The sequence below is a fragment of the Botryllus schlosseri genome, chromosome 14 (assembly GCF_051294905.1).
Source record: "Botryllus schlosseri isolate E-star chromosome 14, Bs_hap1, whole genome shotgun sequence".
In the NCBI taxonomy this organism is placed as follows: domain Eukaryota; kingdom Metazoa; phylum Chordata; class Ascidiacea; order Stolidobranchia; family Styelidae; genus Botryllus; species Botryllus schlosseri.
In genome coordinates, this window is record NC_137249.1 from 13970254 (window position 1) to 13987191 (window position 16938).

At 39.1% G+C, this 16938-nt stretch overlaps 2 protein-coding genes across 2 annotated transcripts; one reads left to right on the top strand and one right to left on the bottom strand.

The window, feature by feature from the left end:
• Window positions 1-469: 469 nt before the first annotated feature.
• LOC145456477 (hemicentin-2-like) lies at window positions 470-4066 on the top strand. Its single transcript, XM_080334592.1, has 8 exons — window positions 470-622; window positions 852-1016; window positions 1340-1455; window positions 1983-2100; window positions 2220-2351; window positions 2612-2731; window positions 2817-2969; window positions 3431-4066. Exons 1-8 carry the CDS (start codon window positions 562-564, stop codon window positions 3535-3537), a joined length of 972 nt encoding a protein of 323 aa, XP_080190718.1. The 5' UTR covers window positions 470-561; the 3' UTR covers window positions 3538-4066.
• A 6059-nt stretch (window positions 4067-10125) lies between these two features.
• LOC145455645 (hemicentin-2-like) lies at window positions 10126-16556 on the bottom strand. The gene is made up of 6 exons (XM_080333629.1): window positions 16296-16556; window positions 14793-14908; window positions 13046-13163; window positions 12802-12933; window positions 11508-11627; window positions 10126-11296 (listed from the first exon to the last, which is right to left on the bottom strand). Exons 1-6 carry the CDS (start codon window positions 16489-16491, stop codon window positions 11145-11147), a joined length of 834 nt encoding a protein of 277 aa, XP_080189755.1. The 5' UTR covers window positions 16492-16556; the 3' UTR covers window positions 10126-11144.
• Between the last annotated feature and the right edge of the window lie 382 nt (window positions 16557-16938).

Genomic DNA, 16938 nt, shown 5'->3' on the forward strand with positions numbered 1-16938 from the left:
CATGGCTTCTTCTGTATTGCCATAGTGCCTTATTCAATTTGGCACAGCATTCAACCCAAATTTATCTCGAACAAATCTTTGACGAATAATAATTCATGTTATCACGTACTGGTTGATGAAAATTGCTGTTCAGTCATTTAAGAATTTATGACAACGAAACATCCCCGAATATCAGTATGCAGCAAAAATAGGTTACATATGGAGAAAAAATAATCCTTATCCCTCTACTTATCCAATCATTGAATGTTTCTTGTAGGGGTGCATGAAAGACCACATTTGACGCATGGCATAATAGTAGGAGAGCATTATCATTTTCTACCTGATAAATACCAATCGTATTCCTGCTAATTGCTCATGAGTTGCCAACTCGAGATAAAAATATTCAAAATCCTCGGGTCTCATTGGTCATAAAGTAATTATGATATATTATTTAATGCTCAATAAACTTGTTACTGTTAAACGCGATTGTGTGTATTTATTGTTATGGAGCCGCATTTGTTCATACTTTCCTATATTGAATATAGCTTGTTGGAACGTAGTTACGTAAGCATATAATTAGCCATGGAAGTAGTGTACATTGGAATTTTGATGATCCTCGGGCTACAGGCCCCTACATGTCTCGGTGAGTACCAATTTGTATGGTGCTAATATTCTCCAATCGAATATTATGGGTACTCAGAAGATTGTCAAAAACGCTGTTTTCAGATATTCCTTCGATAACGCCTGCAAACACACAAATAAATATCGTATATATAAGTCGGATGATATAATATTATTATATTGCGATATTGTTGTCTTCTGTGTGATTTATGTTGGGAAAGTGATTGTTAACCACTATTTATTGTTTCTAGTTTCTGGAAGCGAGTACATCGGCTTCGTTGTTGATGACACCGGGTCAATGAGTAACGAGATCGCTGCAGTTGGCAGCTGGATTGAAAACTGCATCGCGGGAAAAAACGACAATTGCAACCCTACCGATGACACGTACTGGCTGGCAGTTTCCTATAACGATCCCGGTACAGAGAATATAATCACAATTTTTCCATCGTATCAGAACCTCTTATGTAGCCTACTATACGTACAACTAATGTTTAGTTGATTGCTAATCGTTAAATTGCAATTTGTAACAGACACAGAAAAATTTATATGTGTCTGAAACTTACAGAAATCGCTATTATTATAGTTCATTTGGCATATTTTCACTCATGCGCACGCAACGATTCTAATGTGTGTTATTGTTCGAATTCAACGCATGCGCTTACAGTAGGCTGGTGTATAGTATTGATTTGTAGAATCCTGAATGTGAAACGAGTTCGTAAAAATTATTTATATACCATAGGAACTGGAGCACTGTCCGGCCCAACGAAAGACACCGCACAGACAATTAGCTACATCAGAAACTTGAAAGCAAATGGTGGAGGTGATTGTCCAGAGATGGCGATGTCTGGTATTGAAGTGAGTATATAAGATAACCCAAGGGCAGGCTTTTATATCCCTAAAATTACATAATTAGATATATTTCTGAACATTCATTTCTTCGGTGACCTGTAACTCTTGAAATGGAAATAACTGAGGTTGCAGTAGTATCCTGTCCTGACCTGTTTACCCTTCATTCCATTGGACTGCGCAACAAATTTTCCATCTAGATTCCAGCGGGTAGATACCCGATAGGGTTGAAGCAGGTATACTGTACGCACGCTGCACTAGTGCAGGTATATGAACATTGCACATGTTAAGTGTACCAGAGATATTGGCAGTCCGCTACACTGGTACGATTTATACCTTCTTCAGAGATATGAACATTTTTGTCTGTCTTTCAACTCACCTGTAGGAGCTATCTTCGCATTTTCAGTATATGATATATCAAATGACATAAAAAGACACCGAAATACAGTAAATGGAGCATTTGGGTTGGCGCAAGCTTACTTCAATTACACCTAAGGCCCTCTGAGAATTGAGTACACGATTGTCAACCTTTCCAGAAACTTGCCTCCGGTGTACCTGATGAACATGACGGCTGTAAGATTTACTTATTATCCGATGCGACACCGAAAGATGCTGATAAAGCTCTCGCTGTATACAGTTTACTCGACCAAAAAGGTAAATAATATCAATGTTAATTTGTACCGTATTGGTTAATCATACAGATATCGCTGTACTGTGCCAACTCTTATTCTCACCTTTGGTCTTTTAAAACGGAGAATATATTTATTTTATAGGATGCGTATACGTGCCTATTCTGACTGGGTGCTGTGGTACATGCCCTGATATCTGTACAGCAACGAGTCCTGAATACTGCGACGACCATGTATTTGAGAGGAAGAAGCGATCCGTAACCGCCGCGTTATTCGGTGAGATATATTACATCGCGCCACCAAAGTATCACGGAGACGGATATAAGGATTGTCTTAATGATACCACTGAGTTTCGATGTGTTTTGGTGGTTTTGGTGGTCCACAGGCGATCAAGTAGATTTATATTTTATGTATGACGTATAGCATGGAGATAATTGACTTCCCCTTCTTTATCAGCATATTCAAACCTTTGCTTTTGCCATGCCATCGACGCCCGTCGGCCTTCATTCTTTGACGGCGATTATTCGATTTTTCAGATGATGAGCGAACAATCTTCTACAAACTGGCAGAAAAAACAAATGGAACTATCCATTTGATTGACGCAAGTCTTTCTTCCGAAGAAATGCTCGATGTCTTGGAAACTACTGTTACCCTCGGTAAGACTATAGTTTCGGTCCGGTCCGGAGTAATTAAGCATATCGTTTGCCGCGATGCATCATGAATTCGTAATTGTCGTTTTAGCGACTGCGGAATGGAGTCCCTACTCAAAATGCTCTGTGACTTGCGGAATCGGAATCAAAGAAAGAAGGTGCCTACGTAAAGGGGAAGAAGTTTCCTCCGAAAGATGTGGATCGGGGTCTCCGACTGCTGAATGCATTAAACCAACATGCCCAGGTATTACTTGAGAATAGAATGTTAGCATTGATTTATTTGATTTCAATTATTGGATGAATTCTGGCACCTATATTCTAATTTATACCATGTTCCACCTAATCTGTACACTAGCCTACTGACTTTAAATCTACCGACTGACAGTAAAACGTACTTTCCATCTATAAGTTGAGTTAACTAACCAAACACATCGATTATACGAATATAAGCAGCCTGGATGACAAGAAGGAGTCAATATAAACGTCTAGCGTTGATGTACGGATATTTCTGGTGATTTTGCTAGTGCTAGTTGACTAACTATTTTAAACGATTGGAGACTAATGTAATATGAAAATTAATGACACAAAACAAGGCCCACAGTACATCTGAACTGCATTTATTGGGTTGGTAACCTAGCTAACTAATTTACCTGATTACAAATTTGAAATCGATTTCATGACATTTGGAACTATCTTGCATTTCAGTACCTTGCGAAGACACGAGAACTGACTGCATTTTGCTTAAAGTTTTCTTTGCCAAATGCGGCACTGTCAGGAATAATGGATGCCGAAAAACGTGCGGAGGATGTTGAAGCAAACTATATGACGCTGGGAAATTTACCTTTGTCATAGGCTAATAAGTAGCATGCTAGATTAACTGTTCAAAGTACACAATTGAGATCCAACTACTCATATCCGTGGCATCACTGGAGTTGATGATCGTCAGATCTCTCTGCTGCAGTTTTATCTTACAACTTTTGTGAATTTTACCACTACAAACTTCCATGTTCCCTATTCAACTCCTTCATGAACTGCCGTTTGCGTACCGCCCCCAATCAATCTTTTTGTGTCGGCGTCTAAAGTTTGAATTTCATGTTTGATTTTTTCGCGTTGATGAATACGTTTTATCCCTATATATATAAGAATGCAGAATTTATTTGGTACAAGGCTCCGTGCAATTTTTGATATAACTACCGAAACGTGATGTGTCATAATTACAATTTAGATCATATTTAATCTGTTCATCATTTCAAATAATGGCATAAAATAAACGCTGAATAAGTCGGAAATTGCATCTCTATCATCGTTCATCGAATATATTATAATACCAGTGTAACAGAATGTGATGTTTGATAGTTACAAATTCGTTCGGATTCCGATATCCATAGGCGCCGAGTTACGGGGTGACGGGGTGGCGCGGCCGCCCCATGACATAATTATGGGGTGACGGCCACCCCATACAAAATGCTTAAACGCCCGCCGTCTGTGCTGTCAATTAGCGAGTCCGTGATTATCGCGTAAATGCCAACTATTTACTATTAACCGATACGCGCGCGACTAGTTGTATACGCAGCTTAAACAAGTGCTTAACGGCCAAATAGATTGTAATCCGTGATTAGTCATCATTAGGGCCATTTAAAGTCATTAAAGTCATATTTTTTTCTATGCATCAGTAAGTAGTGAAATCAATTTTAACGCAAAAACCGCATCCATATGGGGTATATTAAGAAAGTTATAAAGTCATATAAAGTCATATTTTCCTGGTTAGGTCATATTTGAGTTATAAAGTCATATTGTTGTATACTGTAAATAAAAGGGGACAATTGAAGCAATTACGCACTAAGAAAGTAAAGCAATTTCTGATTGAACGAAGGCAAACTGCAAGGTCAGCCTACATAACATTACAGTCGCAGACCTATGAGGTCACACATTGTATTATGAGGTCACACATTGCATTGTGTTGCTACACAATCTGTTTTACTTCTGTGCAGTGTGCACTGATGTGGGACGTCATTTGAAGTTCAGAGATTTGTCAAAGATTCAGTGAACGATTCAAAGTTGACGAGTCAGTTAACAGAAATATGCCTCCACTACAAAAATATTTCAAACTTGATACTGAAAATGGAAGTTGTGCTTACACTGTCAAAGAGGCTCATGCTGATCTAAATGCCCTCGATTTCGGAAAAGATCCGCTTGAGATCAAAAATTACATTAAGAACTAAGAAGCGATTGGACAAAAACGATGTGAAACAAATTATGGAGCTACAAAGACAAGACATTGCACCAGTGCTGTATGAAAAACTGCAGAAGTGTCAACCAACATCAGCGTCTGTGGAGCGCTCATTTTTCTTACTAAAGTCATTTTTTTACGTCCAAATCGTAACTTTAACTCCAACATTCCACACTACATGAAACTGTACTACAAAAGTGGTTTAAAATAAAAATGGATGTGTGTTACTGTTACGTTGTTCATGTTTTACTCGTCAGTTCCATGAGTGACCTTGGTTACATGTAAAAATACACGATTTTCGCATAAAGTCATATAAAGTCATATTTTCCCAAAAATGAAGTCATATCATTGATTTTTTAAGGTCATATAAAAATGGCCCTAGTCATCATACAATCGGACGCGACCTCGTTTACGACGTCGATTTCGACAAGCGCGCTCTGAGAAACACCAGCTCTCTCTACCGGACGAGCGAATTCACGTTATATACTTCTCTCAATTAAATTGTTTTTGCAAGCATATTCGTTTACAAACTAATTCTTCAGTTAGTTTCGTGATAGCCTTTTTAATTGTACCGCGAAATAGGACAGTGTGTTTGTGTGTGCCTGCGAATTGAAAGTCATTCCTGCGCCAAGTGCGCATATTCAATTGCAAAGAATTGTCGCGACGTCAGACTCGGAACTCCATTGTGCCATACGCAAGTTGAGGAATTACTGATTAGATGCGCGCTTTCTCGTTTGCTATCATCTCTAGGCTACTAATTCTTGTCTGCTTTACACACTCGTATTCCCTCGAAGACACTTATCAGTGTTTGATCTGTTATTAACACTGTGCATTGTGCAGTGCACGGCGTTGAATTATGTTGTCAAATATTGATGCAACAAGAGATTCTCGGTGTCGGAAATTATGAATTTATTCGATTATTTTGAGCGGGAACTTTCTAAGTTTCAATAAACTTCATTGCTGGACGGACTCTATCGGGCACAACTATGTCGCGGATCGAATTTCAAACCATCGGGATTTGTATTTCTATTGATAAGGTTGCGGCATGTGCAGCCATAATGCTCTAGCAGCAATAACACCTGGATAATTAAAATCGCACCATTTCACGATCAAATTCGACTGGCTGATCGGGACTTGCGTCTGCCGTAGGTCTCGGGCTGAATTACGAGCGCGTTGTCGGTATTAAAACCCTGGGTGCGTAGCCAGTGAGTTTCTCGTTCAAAACTAGAAATCCACTCCTTTTGGAATGCCAATTCACTAATTCGTATTATCGATGCTGCGTACTGAAAATTAGTGAGAATCATTTGTATGCGAAATTGGTCATCGATGTCTCATTGGTACTATCGGCGGTGGTATGATTTAGCGCCCCCGCCCCGCATGCAGGCCTACTACCGTCTGCAGAATCACTTTCGCCAAACAGTAACAATCTCTGAGTGTAATATTGTTAGTGTTTATGTATCTTTTTGATTAAAACTTATGCCCACGTCGGAACAAATTGTGCTCGTCATTGCCGAATCTGGGTATTTAGGTATGACTAGCGCACCCTGTAATTGTAATTATTGAAGGTTTGCGGCATGTCTGCGATTTCGTTATCAGCTCAACCTTGCCGGCCGATTATACAGTCCGATAAAATTGATCACTACTATGTATTTCGCACAGCGTACTGATGCTGATTTCAGCAAACTGACGATCCTAATTAGATGTACAAATTCGACCTCATCGCTAGAAACGTAGATTTCATCGCGCGCTCTGAGAAACACCATCTCCTATCGCGATTTGACGACCAAATATACGTTCGCCTTCTACAAATTAAAGTGCATTATTTGCATCGATGAGGGCCGCAAGCCGCGTTTAAAATATTTTGTGAACCATTGTTGTGATAAATATTCTCGTAACGCAAAGTTGAACAGTGTTTTATTGTGTGTGCCTGCTAGTTGGAATTTATTCCAGTGCCCATAATATTAATCCAATTATGCTTTGCGAACGTAAATCGGGAAATGCAGCAATGCAGTCAAAATCGATGTTTTAATCAGCAACCAATTGTCGCGATGTGAGCTACTTTAATACTAAGTAAAAACCCATTGCGTTGGCGGTAAGGAATAATTACTGATTGGCCGCGCGCGTTTGTAATCATCATCCTTGCCTGTCTTTGGTGTTCCAGAATTGTCGCGCCATGTTACTGCTCAGCCCAGCGACGAATGCCGAGTGCGCGACAATCAATGACCTACTTTCGCAATCATCTCAGCGGGAGATCGCGTCGCGTTGAACTGTGTGATGCTATATGAGTGCAGCCGTGCACAGAATAATCTCGCTAATTGGCCTAGCGCAGAGGTCTCAAACTCAAATGTGCTCGCGGGCCAATTTCCTAGTTTTGATGACGTCGCGGGCCGCAGCATCAATATTAGAGATATTCAATGTATAATTTCCAAGTAGGCCTTATTTGAAGGTGCCTTGCAGACAGGCATTCCACAAACACCGTGAAAATGTTATTTACTATTGTACTATCCCCGCTTGGCACGGAAAAATCATATTTACAAATATTTGAATAAAATTGTTTTTGTACCGGACATAATTTGAATGAGACATCGTGTCAGAGGACGCGTCATGACATCATAAAAGCTGTCGGGTTATAATATTGCAGCAGTCCAGAGGACCTTTGACATGCCACAATTTTATGTAGAAAATTTACTGAAGATTGGTCTGATATCAGAGCATTTGAGCGGTGTAGCCTAATCCGCGTTTCTGATATAGTCGTGATAGGTAGGCCATTATAACTGTCATTGCCAAAGTCAAATTAAATCAGCGTTAGATTTGCCTTCGATTATTATTAGAAGAAATCAATTACCAACTTGAATATATTAATTATTGTGCCATAGTAATAGCATTGTTTCTTAACCTTTCTAACGATCGTACCCCGTGTGCTTTCAATAAGATTTCTCATACTCCCTGTCCATTTTCAACACAATTTCTGATTGTACCTATATGAAAATCAGAAAACCTATTTACATAAAATCGCACGTTGCGCGAATAATATTTTACAGTTGAATAATTGGCTCCGAAAATATTTCACAGCATATAGGCGGGGCCTACGATACGTAGGCCCCGATATAGGCCTAATTCCTTAATGCTTCTCGTACCCCCTGATTTGGTGCTTCGTACCCCAAAGGAATATACGGACCTCTGGTTAAGAACCCCTGGAATAGAAATGTCAAATCGCCAATGAATCCATTGGTGTTACAGCTGTGGAGCATTCCACTACCTTACTCTCCAACAATGTTCCCTCTAAGCTGCGCACGTGCGCAAATGCGCAGTGCTGAAACGCTCTCTGCGCACAGAAAATCTACTCTGCGCAAAAAAAGCAGAATTTTTTTTTTTATAGTTGTTGCGCACTGTTGTCCAATGGACCACGCAGGCGCGCAGATTCGTGAAAATTAAGATGGAACATTGCCAGGGCTCGAAGTTAATCTGCGAGAAACTAACGAATAATAGTCTTCTCCGCGTGGCATAAACATTGCGTAAGATTTACTCAGGACCGTAACTTTCGCACCCCAAACCCCCAATTGGAGGGGCCGAGCTCGAAGGGGGTCCAAAATTATTTCGAGAATTAACATAAATCATGGTGTATTTTTTTGAAATTTTTCAGGATTTTTTTTTCGCGTTGCGCGCGTTTTATTATTGTAAGATATCTGATTATTGGGTACCCTTTCCCAACAAAAATTAGGCATGATTTATAGAAATGGGCAGTTGGGCGTCGGCCATTACCGCACCATGACGCGCCAAGACATATGAAGTTAAAGGCTATGTAACATGCGACTCCAAGAAGTGCGCCAGAACGATCAGCAGCGAGAAAACCTTGGGCAAAAAAGACTGCCCCGGTGCTGACCGAAAACTTCGATATATACAAATATATGTGTAATTGTCCATGTCCATAGGCGCCTAAATGGCTGGCGCCGAATGTTCCTGTCCTGGCGATCCGAGTCCCACAACAAAATAAATGCCATATCGAGGGACCATTATTTTCCAATTAAGAAATACCAATTTGAAATCGTGTACGTCTTTTACTTTAGTACGTTTTGGCGATTTCAATATCTTTTGACATAGCAGATAGGAGGTCACGAAATAGCATCATGTAACGAAGTCATTATATCAACGGGTACGCCGAAGATGTTTTATTATTATTTAGAGGGCCTATCTATTTCAACACACCTCACTGGATCAGCTCTACCGGTAAATCTGATTATGTGAGCAGGGAGAGGATAAAAATTGATAGCAATATATATGCAATTCCCGATCATATTGGCCGATGCAATCATGAATTATAGAAATTTTTCGCGCTTGGCGCGTTAAGGGACGCTACTAATAAATGGGCACCCAATGTACATGATAAGTACCGGATGAAGCCTAGAGCCGTAGGGGGGTCTGGGGGGCGACGCCCCCCAGGGGTTAGTTTTATCACCGTATTGGAGGGTGGTTGCGCACTGTTGTCCGAGGGCCTGCGCAGTGAGTTGGCGTGTTTGCGCAGACTCTTGAAAAATTAGAGGGAACATTGCTCGCCACCAATAATAACATGGATAAAGAGAACAAACAACACCCAGGATGTAATCAACTATACGTCACAGGGGTCACAGAATGCCAATGGTTTCCATATTGACCTGATTACATAGCTATATACCCTGCGCAACGCAAGCTACGTCATTTAGATATATTACTATTCCCCATGACAGTTTGATAGATTGTTAAGTCCGTATAAGAATACCAAGTCATCGTTCCGAGTCGCAAGTCCTTCTCTGATTTTAACGTTTGAACTGACTCAACTCGGTTCATTTTTATTTAATAACCCAGTCAATCCGAAATCAAGTAATTTTACTAAAAATCGCACCAAACCAAATCACAATTTTCAGTCACGAATCATCAACGGGTCGTGTTTTATCACCATGTCCTAAAAATGTGACGTAATAGCTGTTCTTCTACAGCAGGATAGCTTATAAAAGTGATGTGATAGTGAAGTTTGTTGAGATTTCAGGTTTTTGTAGTAGTTTTAGAATGAACTTTAAGTTCTTAAATCTGAAAAAGATATATGGCACTTGAATATATTGTCGAACACATGAAATTCCAAAATGGCGTCGCGGGCCGCACAAAATGTCTTCGCGGGCCGCGTGTTTGAGACCTCTGGCCTAGCGTAACACTGATAACACGGCTTGTTGAATTGCAACTGAATATTAGCGTCAGAATGGTCATTTCAAAAGGAAGGGGTTTTGCGTTTCAAAAGGTTGGGGTTTCGACACCCCCCTGGCTACGCGCCTGCCGCCACCCCATGCAAAAATAAAAGTCGGCGCCTATGCCGATATCCAAACATTATTTTAAACAGCCATGCGATTGTATATCAATAAATATTTATGGAGTAGGCTATACGGACCAATTTATGCGATGAGATTTCTGATAATAGATTTACATAGTATTTTACGCCAGTATTGACCGTATTTTCCTCATACAATATTATGTCTTCTGTCCATTCCGTACGTCATTATTGACCGTATTTCATTTCTTCTTGCGCCATTATACTGACCGTGGTGCAAAAGCGCCAAAGTTTTCTTTCAATAAACAACAGCAACATGGGAAATTTACGCGTTAAGAAACAAAAATTATTAAAGCCATCAAATGAAAGCCCCTAGTGAAGATAGTCAACTATGATGGGGAGAAGGTATTTACAACGTATCACTTTCTGGTATAGAGTCCCTGGTGCGACAAAGGTAACCGCTATGGTCGAGGTTTGTATTGATTCCTCATTGCTATCCTGGCTGCGTATAAGCGGTTTGCTTGGTTTCTTAACTGGGTGATTATGGTTCATCATATTAAGGTCATTTTGCGCCACAGTAAAGAGAAATTCGTAATAGCCTACACTTCCAGTGGAAAATGGATATGATTTACCTCGCCGATAAAGATAAATCATGCCAACACTCGTCCTATAACTTCTGTATTCCGTTAGTAAAGCGTCAAAGAGTATATGCGATTTTATCGCGGTATGTTGCAAAAAACTTATAGACCAAGTGCGTTTTGTGGTCAGTCGGCAGATTAACAATCAGCAGCATTAGGTATAGCAACATGGTGTCTATTCGATCAGATGCCGGAATACTTTCAAAAGTTTAAAAAATAAGATACTGGAAGCAATTTGTTTTCCAGGGAAATTCCTCAGCACGTTGGTTCAGTGCATTCAGCTGTCAGAGACCCAGATCCACATCTTTCGGAGGAAAGTTCTACACCCTTGAGTAAGCACTTTCTTTGTTTAATTCCGATTCCGCAAGTCACAGAGCATTCGGAGTTGGGACTCCATTCCGCAGTCGCTGTAACGGCAATAATGTATATACTGAGGCAATATTGATAATATTATAAACTAGAAACAGTATTAGTAATAGTATCGTTATAGTATATAGTCGACTAGAACTGAAATTTGCTACGTCGAAACTGTCAACAGTTTGCGTTCGCTGACAATCATCATCAATAGTACTATATATTAATTTCACTTTCGACGTTGGACCTGACCTACGTTCTTACTTAGAGGAACAATACTTTCCAATACTTCGAGCATTTCGTCTGATGAAAGAACTGGGTCAATCATATAGATAGTTCCATTCGTTTTTTCAGCCAGTTTGTAGAAAATTGTTCCGTCATTATCTGAATAGTCAAATAATCGCCATCAACCGGCGTCCACGCACGGGCTCAGCCAGACATTTGAACATGAACATGTTGTTGATGAAAGGGAACAATACATTATCTCCATTAGGGCTCTTCAAAAATGACTTTTTTCTCAAATCGCACTGGCTACTTGATAAAATTATTAGGTTACCTAATTTAAGCCTACACACCAAATTTGGTTCAATTCCAACCAGTAGCCGCATTGCTACGAGAGAAGAAAGTTTCTATTTATTATATAAAAAGAAATAACAAAACATTTGAAAATTGTCTGTTCACCCCATGAAAGTGTTAAGTTGTCTATAGAAACGATGTTCACCAAATTTGGTTCAATTCCAACCAGTGGAAGCGGAGTTATCGCCGTCGAAAAATTTGGATTATGAATAAAATAGTTGAAGAGCTTCTTGGAGGTACAGAGCTTCGATATACAATTGAATAGTAGATTCATATTGAAATGAACCCGAATATTTTCGGCTGACTCTCGTCAGGGGTAATCGTCAGCAACTAGTAGAGAATTGGAAAGAACATTGTATATCAACAATCGTATCACAAAATATGACGTCACCAGCATGAAAGAGAGGGCGTTCAATGTACTATTTTTAGGTGGTACACGAACTCCTTTTGTTGACAGAGTTTTGGTTGGTGTATTTTGATAAATGTCGACTCCAAGGCACACAAATGGATTCCATAAATATTATTTTATTCAAATCCAAATTTTTCGACGGCAATAACTCCACTTGTACTGGTTGAAATTCAACCAAATTTGGTGAACATCGTTTCTATAGACAACCTAACACTTTCATGGGGTGAACAGAAAATGTTCAATTTTTTTGTTATTTCCTTTTATATAATAAATAGAAACTTTCTTCTCCTGTAGCAATGCGGCTACTGGTTGGAATTGAACCAAATTTGGTGTGTAGGCTTAAATTAGGTAACCTAACAATTTTATCAAGTAGCCAGTGCGATTTGAGAAAAAAGTCATTTTTGAAGAGCCCTAATCCCCATACTAGATGTTGTAAGTAAATATACATCAACAGGATATAGTCTCTAATTGATTACTTGTGGACCAGCAAATACATCGAAACAAGATCCTATCACTAAACCAACCCCTATATATGCGTCTCCGTGATACGTTGGCCGATATTGTACTTCTTACCGAATGACGCTTCTGTTACGGATCGCTTCTTGCTCTCAAATACACGACCGTCCCAGTATTCAGGACTCGTTGCTTCACATATACCAGGGCATGTACCACAGCACCCGGTGAGAATAGTCACGAATACGCATCCTATAAGTGTATTCTCCATTTTATTGATTAAAGTTGCGCATAAGAGTCGACGCATTATTGATATCTGTTTGATCCACCAATAAAGTGGTAACTCAATATTGATTTCAATTACCTTTTTGCTCCAGTAAAGTATATATGGCGAGGGCTTTATAAGCATCTTTCGGCGTTGCATCGGATAGTAAGTAAATCTTACAGCCGTCATGTTCACCAGGTATACCGGAGATAAGTTTCTGCAAAATGTGACAATCGCGTAGTCAATTCAATTAGGCCTACAGAGGAGTACGTGGAGTAGGCTAGCGCCTACCGAAATGGTTCGCTAACTGGTCATTTGATATACCCAATACTGAAAGTGCAAAGATGGCTCTTGAGGATAGTGCGAATCCATGAAAGGTTATGGTCGCACGGGCACCAGCTTTTATATATCGTTTCATGCAAACACGAACGTGAACACAAACCTCTGAGACCACGTGATATCACATTCACAATGCAAATGTGAACAACGTCTGCAAGGTTATAAATGCGTAAGTTCACGCACAATACTTGAGGGGCATAGAAATTTTCCAAGACCTATTCAACATTAGATGCTCATTGCTCATTCTCCCGTTCGAAAATCTAATGGCGTCCCAATGACTCCAAAATCCCAAATATGGACAGTGTCGTCAACTCGTTAACTGCATTGACCATATTCAATGTGAATATTTAGTTAGACTGATAGATATTACATATCTTGTCGAAATTAGCAAGACTCCAGATTGTTTCGAATTTACGCTATTTTTACCATCTTTCTCGATAGGAGTAGTATCGGAAAAAATCTGTTGCCTGTATAGTAGACTAGGCTAGGATATTGCCTCAATGATATTCGATAATAATCAAAATGCATTTGGTACCATTCGTAATCCGATATTACTGGATCAAACCTCTAATCATAATGTTACAGAAAACTCTTTGGTAGCATTACATTAGATCCGGGGTCCCTTTTATTTTTCTTTCAATATGAAGTTATTTTATTTTCCAAAATCAGAAGCGAGTGATAAATTATTCACGTCTTAAAAATCAGTATACGTTTCGGCGAGGCAAGGTTCGTCCTAGTTTGGTATTAAATTTTCCTTTTCCACCAACTTGAAATTCCTGGAATTTTGGTTCAGAAGTTGAGATCACATGAACTTCCAGTCATTCTTCTAAAAGATTCACAAGGTAGAGTCTATTAAAGTTTGTTTGGGTACAGGAACGTCTGAATTATACACGGAGGTTAGCATATAGCTAACGCGAACATGAACCAAACGTTCGCATCATCTATTATAGCTTCTACACGTGCGTTGCAAGACAGAAAAGATTTTCATGTTTCGGAAGAAAGTAAACGTAAGCGCCATATATCTCTGTAACACATTACCACGTACTTATGTCGCATATACGTTCACTATACTTGGGTAAAACCTAAATTGTATATTTTCCGCAATTTAGAGAGAGTGAGCCCAGGGATACTTTGTTCTGCAATCCAAGCGAAACGAAAGTCACAAAAGCAGGAGAGAAGATGTAGTGATGGACTAATAGCACACGGGGAAATGCCTGTAAATATGCTGAATATTGAATAACCATTCTAGATGAATACTATTTGGTTACTGAGTATTGCGCGAAGATTAACCAAGTGCAAATTTATGGGAAGCAGATTGCAGACAACCCCAACTATATTAATTTCAATAGTTACGTCCCACTAAAATGATGAATATATGTATGTAATGATATTATGATGATTACATCTAATGATGTAATGATGCAAAGTTTAAGGGGTATAAAAGCATGCCAGCAAAAGTTTTGAAAAACTAGTAGTTTGTTTCATCTATACAAATTAGTTAACTCACTTCAATACCGGACAGAGCCATCTCTGGACAATCGCCTCCGCCTTTTGGTTTCAAGTTTTTGATATAGCTAATTGTTTGTGCGGTGTCTTTCGTCGGGCCTGACAAACCTCCAATTCCTGGTATGTAAAGATATTTAGGAATATAAGTACGAATAAAAACGTTTTATCGTCTGTGTGAATATATACGCGATTCAGATTTCGTATACACCACATATCAATACTATATACACCGGGGGTGGCAAACTTTTTAGCTCGCGGGCCGCATTCAACATTTGAATCCGTTTGCGGGCCGCACTAAAATTGGGATACCAAGCCAAAATATTGTTATTTGATTATATAGTGACCGACGACAAGGAAATAATATACATGTATTTGTATGTTTAAATCAAACCAAGCATTGATTTGATGATAGCGTCCACGATTCAGAAACATTGACGAGAATTTATAAGCTTGTCGTTCTCACTGTCAAAATTAGAGATTAATTTCGGTTGTCTCGATTCTTAGAACTGCATGTAAATTTGAGTCTGTGAGCAGCGATCTGTTCATTGATATGCTGATTGTACTGTTGGTTTCACTCTAGGACACACAATGCTAACAGCATCATACACATGTTACCTTTAAATATGCTTCTACAATAGATAAATATTATAAATATAAATACTTCTAATACACTTGCGAATCGGTTTTTCTCAATACATCACCAAAGATAATAAACCTGCTCGTGTTGCCAGTCTAAAATCACACTCGTGGTCCGAATTAAGTCATTCCCACTTCACTCCATGTGATGTTTAGCAATTGAAACCTTTCAAAATGTATGGGCCTCGAGGTCGGGCTATCGCGCCATCAACGGAAAAAATACTATGGTAAGAATATAACTCATCATTATCATGATGAAATATATTAGGAAAAAGTTTAATCATGCACCCAAAGTAATTTGATATATGGTTATTTTTACAACGTATGTTGGGGCTTTCGCGGGCTACACAAAACGGTGTTGCTGGCCGTAGTTTGCCCATCCCTGCTATACACCAACCTGTAGTATACTATTGTGTGATGTATTCGAACACTACCCCACGTTAGAATCGTTAATGCTTTAATAATGTAATAATCTATAGAGCGCCGAATATAACAATATATCATTACTACAGTAGAGTGCTGTCCGCAAGACGCAATAAAATATAAAAGTAAACGATATGTATAAAAGACGGAGTGCATAGTTGTAGGGTAGAATAAACACTACTATATAGTTCGAACGCTTTTGTGAATAAAACGGTTTTGATTTTGCGCTTGAAAACATATAGTGAGTCAGATAATCTGATAGAAGCTTTGGCGTGTGCAGGACCCAATGCGCACGTTTGAAAAATATGCCAAATGAACTTTTCCGTACATAACTGTAAGTCTCAAAAACATAGAAAATGTTCTGTAGCTTGTGGCGGCGTCACTGACATTTGTAGAAAATGTGGTTCTGATTCGATGCAAAAATTATGATTATATTCGTCTGTACCAGGATCCTTACAGGAAACTGCCAGCCAGTACGTGTCATCGGTAGGCTTGTAACTGTCGTTCTTTCCCGCGATGGTGTCTTCAATCCAGCTGCTTACTGCAGAGATTTCATCATGCATTGACCCGGTGTCATAAACAACGAAGCCGATGTACTCGCTTCCAAAAACTATAAATAATATATAATTGTTAACAATCATTTTCCAAAAATATGACAGCAAAGAAAGCCATATTTCGATATTATAATTTTGGTACAAAAATCAGTAATATACAGAGGTGGTCAAAGTAGTCAAGAAAACTACTCAAGTAGAAGTAGAAGTAGCGACGAAAAAAATCTACTCAAGTACAAGTAGAAGTACTTCTTCCATAAGCAACCTAAAACTACTTGAAGTGGAAGTAGAATTGACTGACTTTAAAAGTACTCAAGTAAGTAAGTAGTTGTGAAAACAATCCTAATTCGTTCACATGGATTGTAAAAAGCTGCAAATTGAGCTATGCGAAAGGTACAAGCTTGATTCATATTGATGCATACCAGCAGGTATCCAATTTTCGATATCTTTTCCATAAATTAAAGGCATTACTACACTTGCTTTTTTACTTCAACATGTATGTTCTCCAGGCAAAAGAACTGATATAAATTATAACTC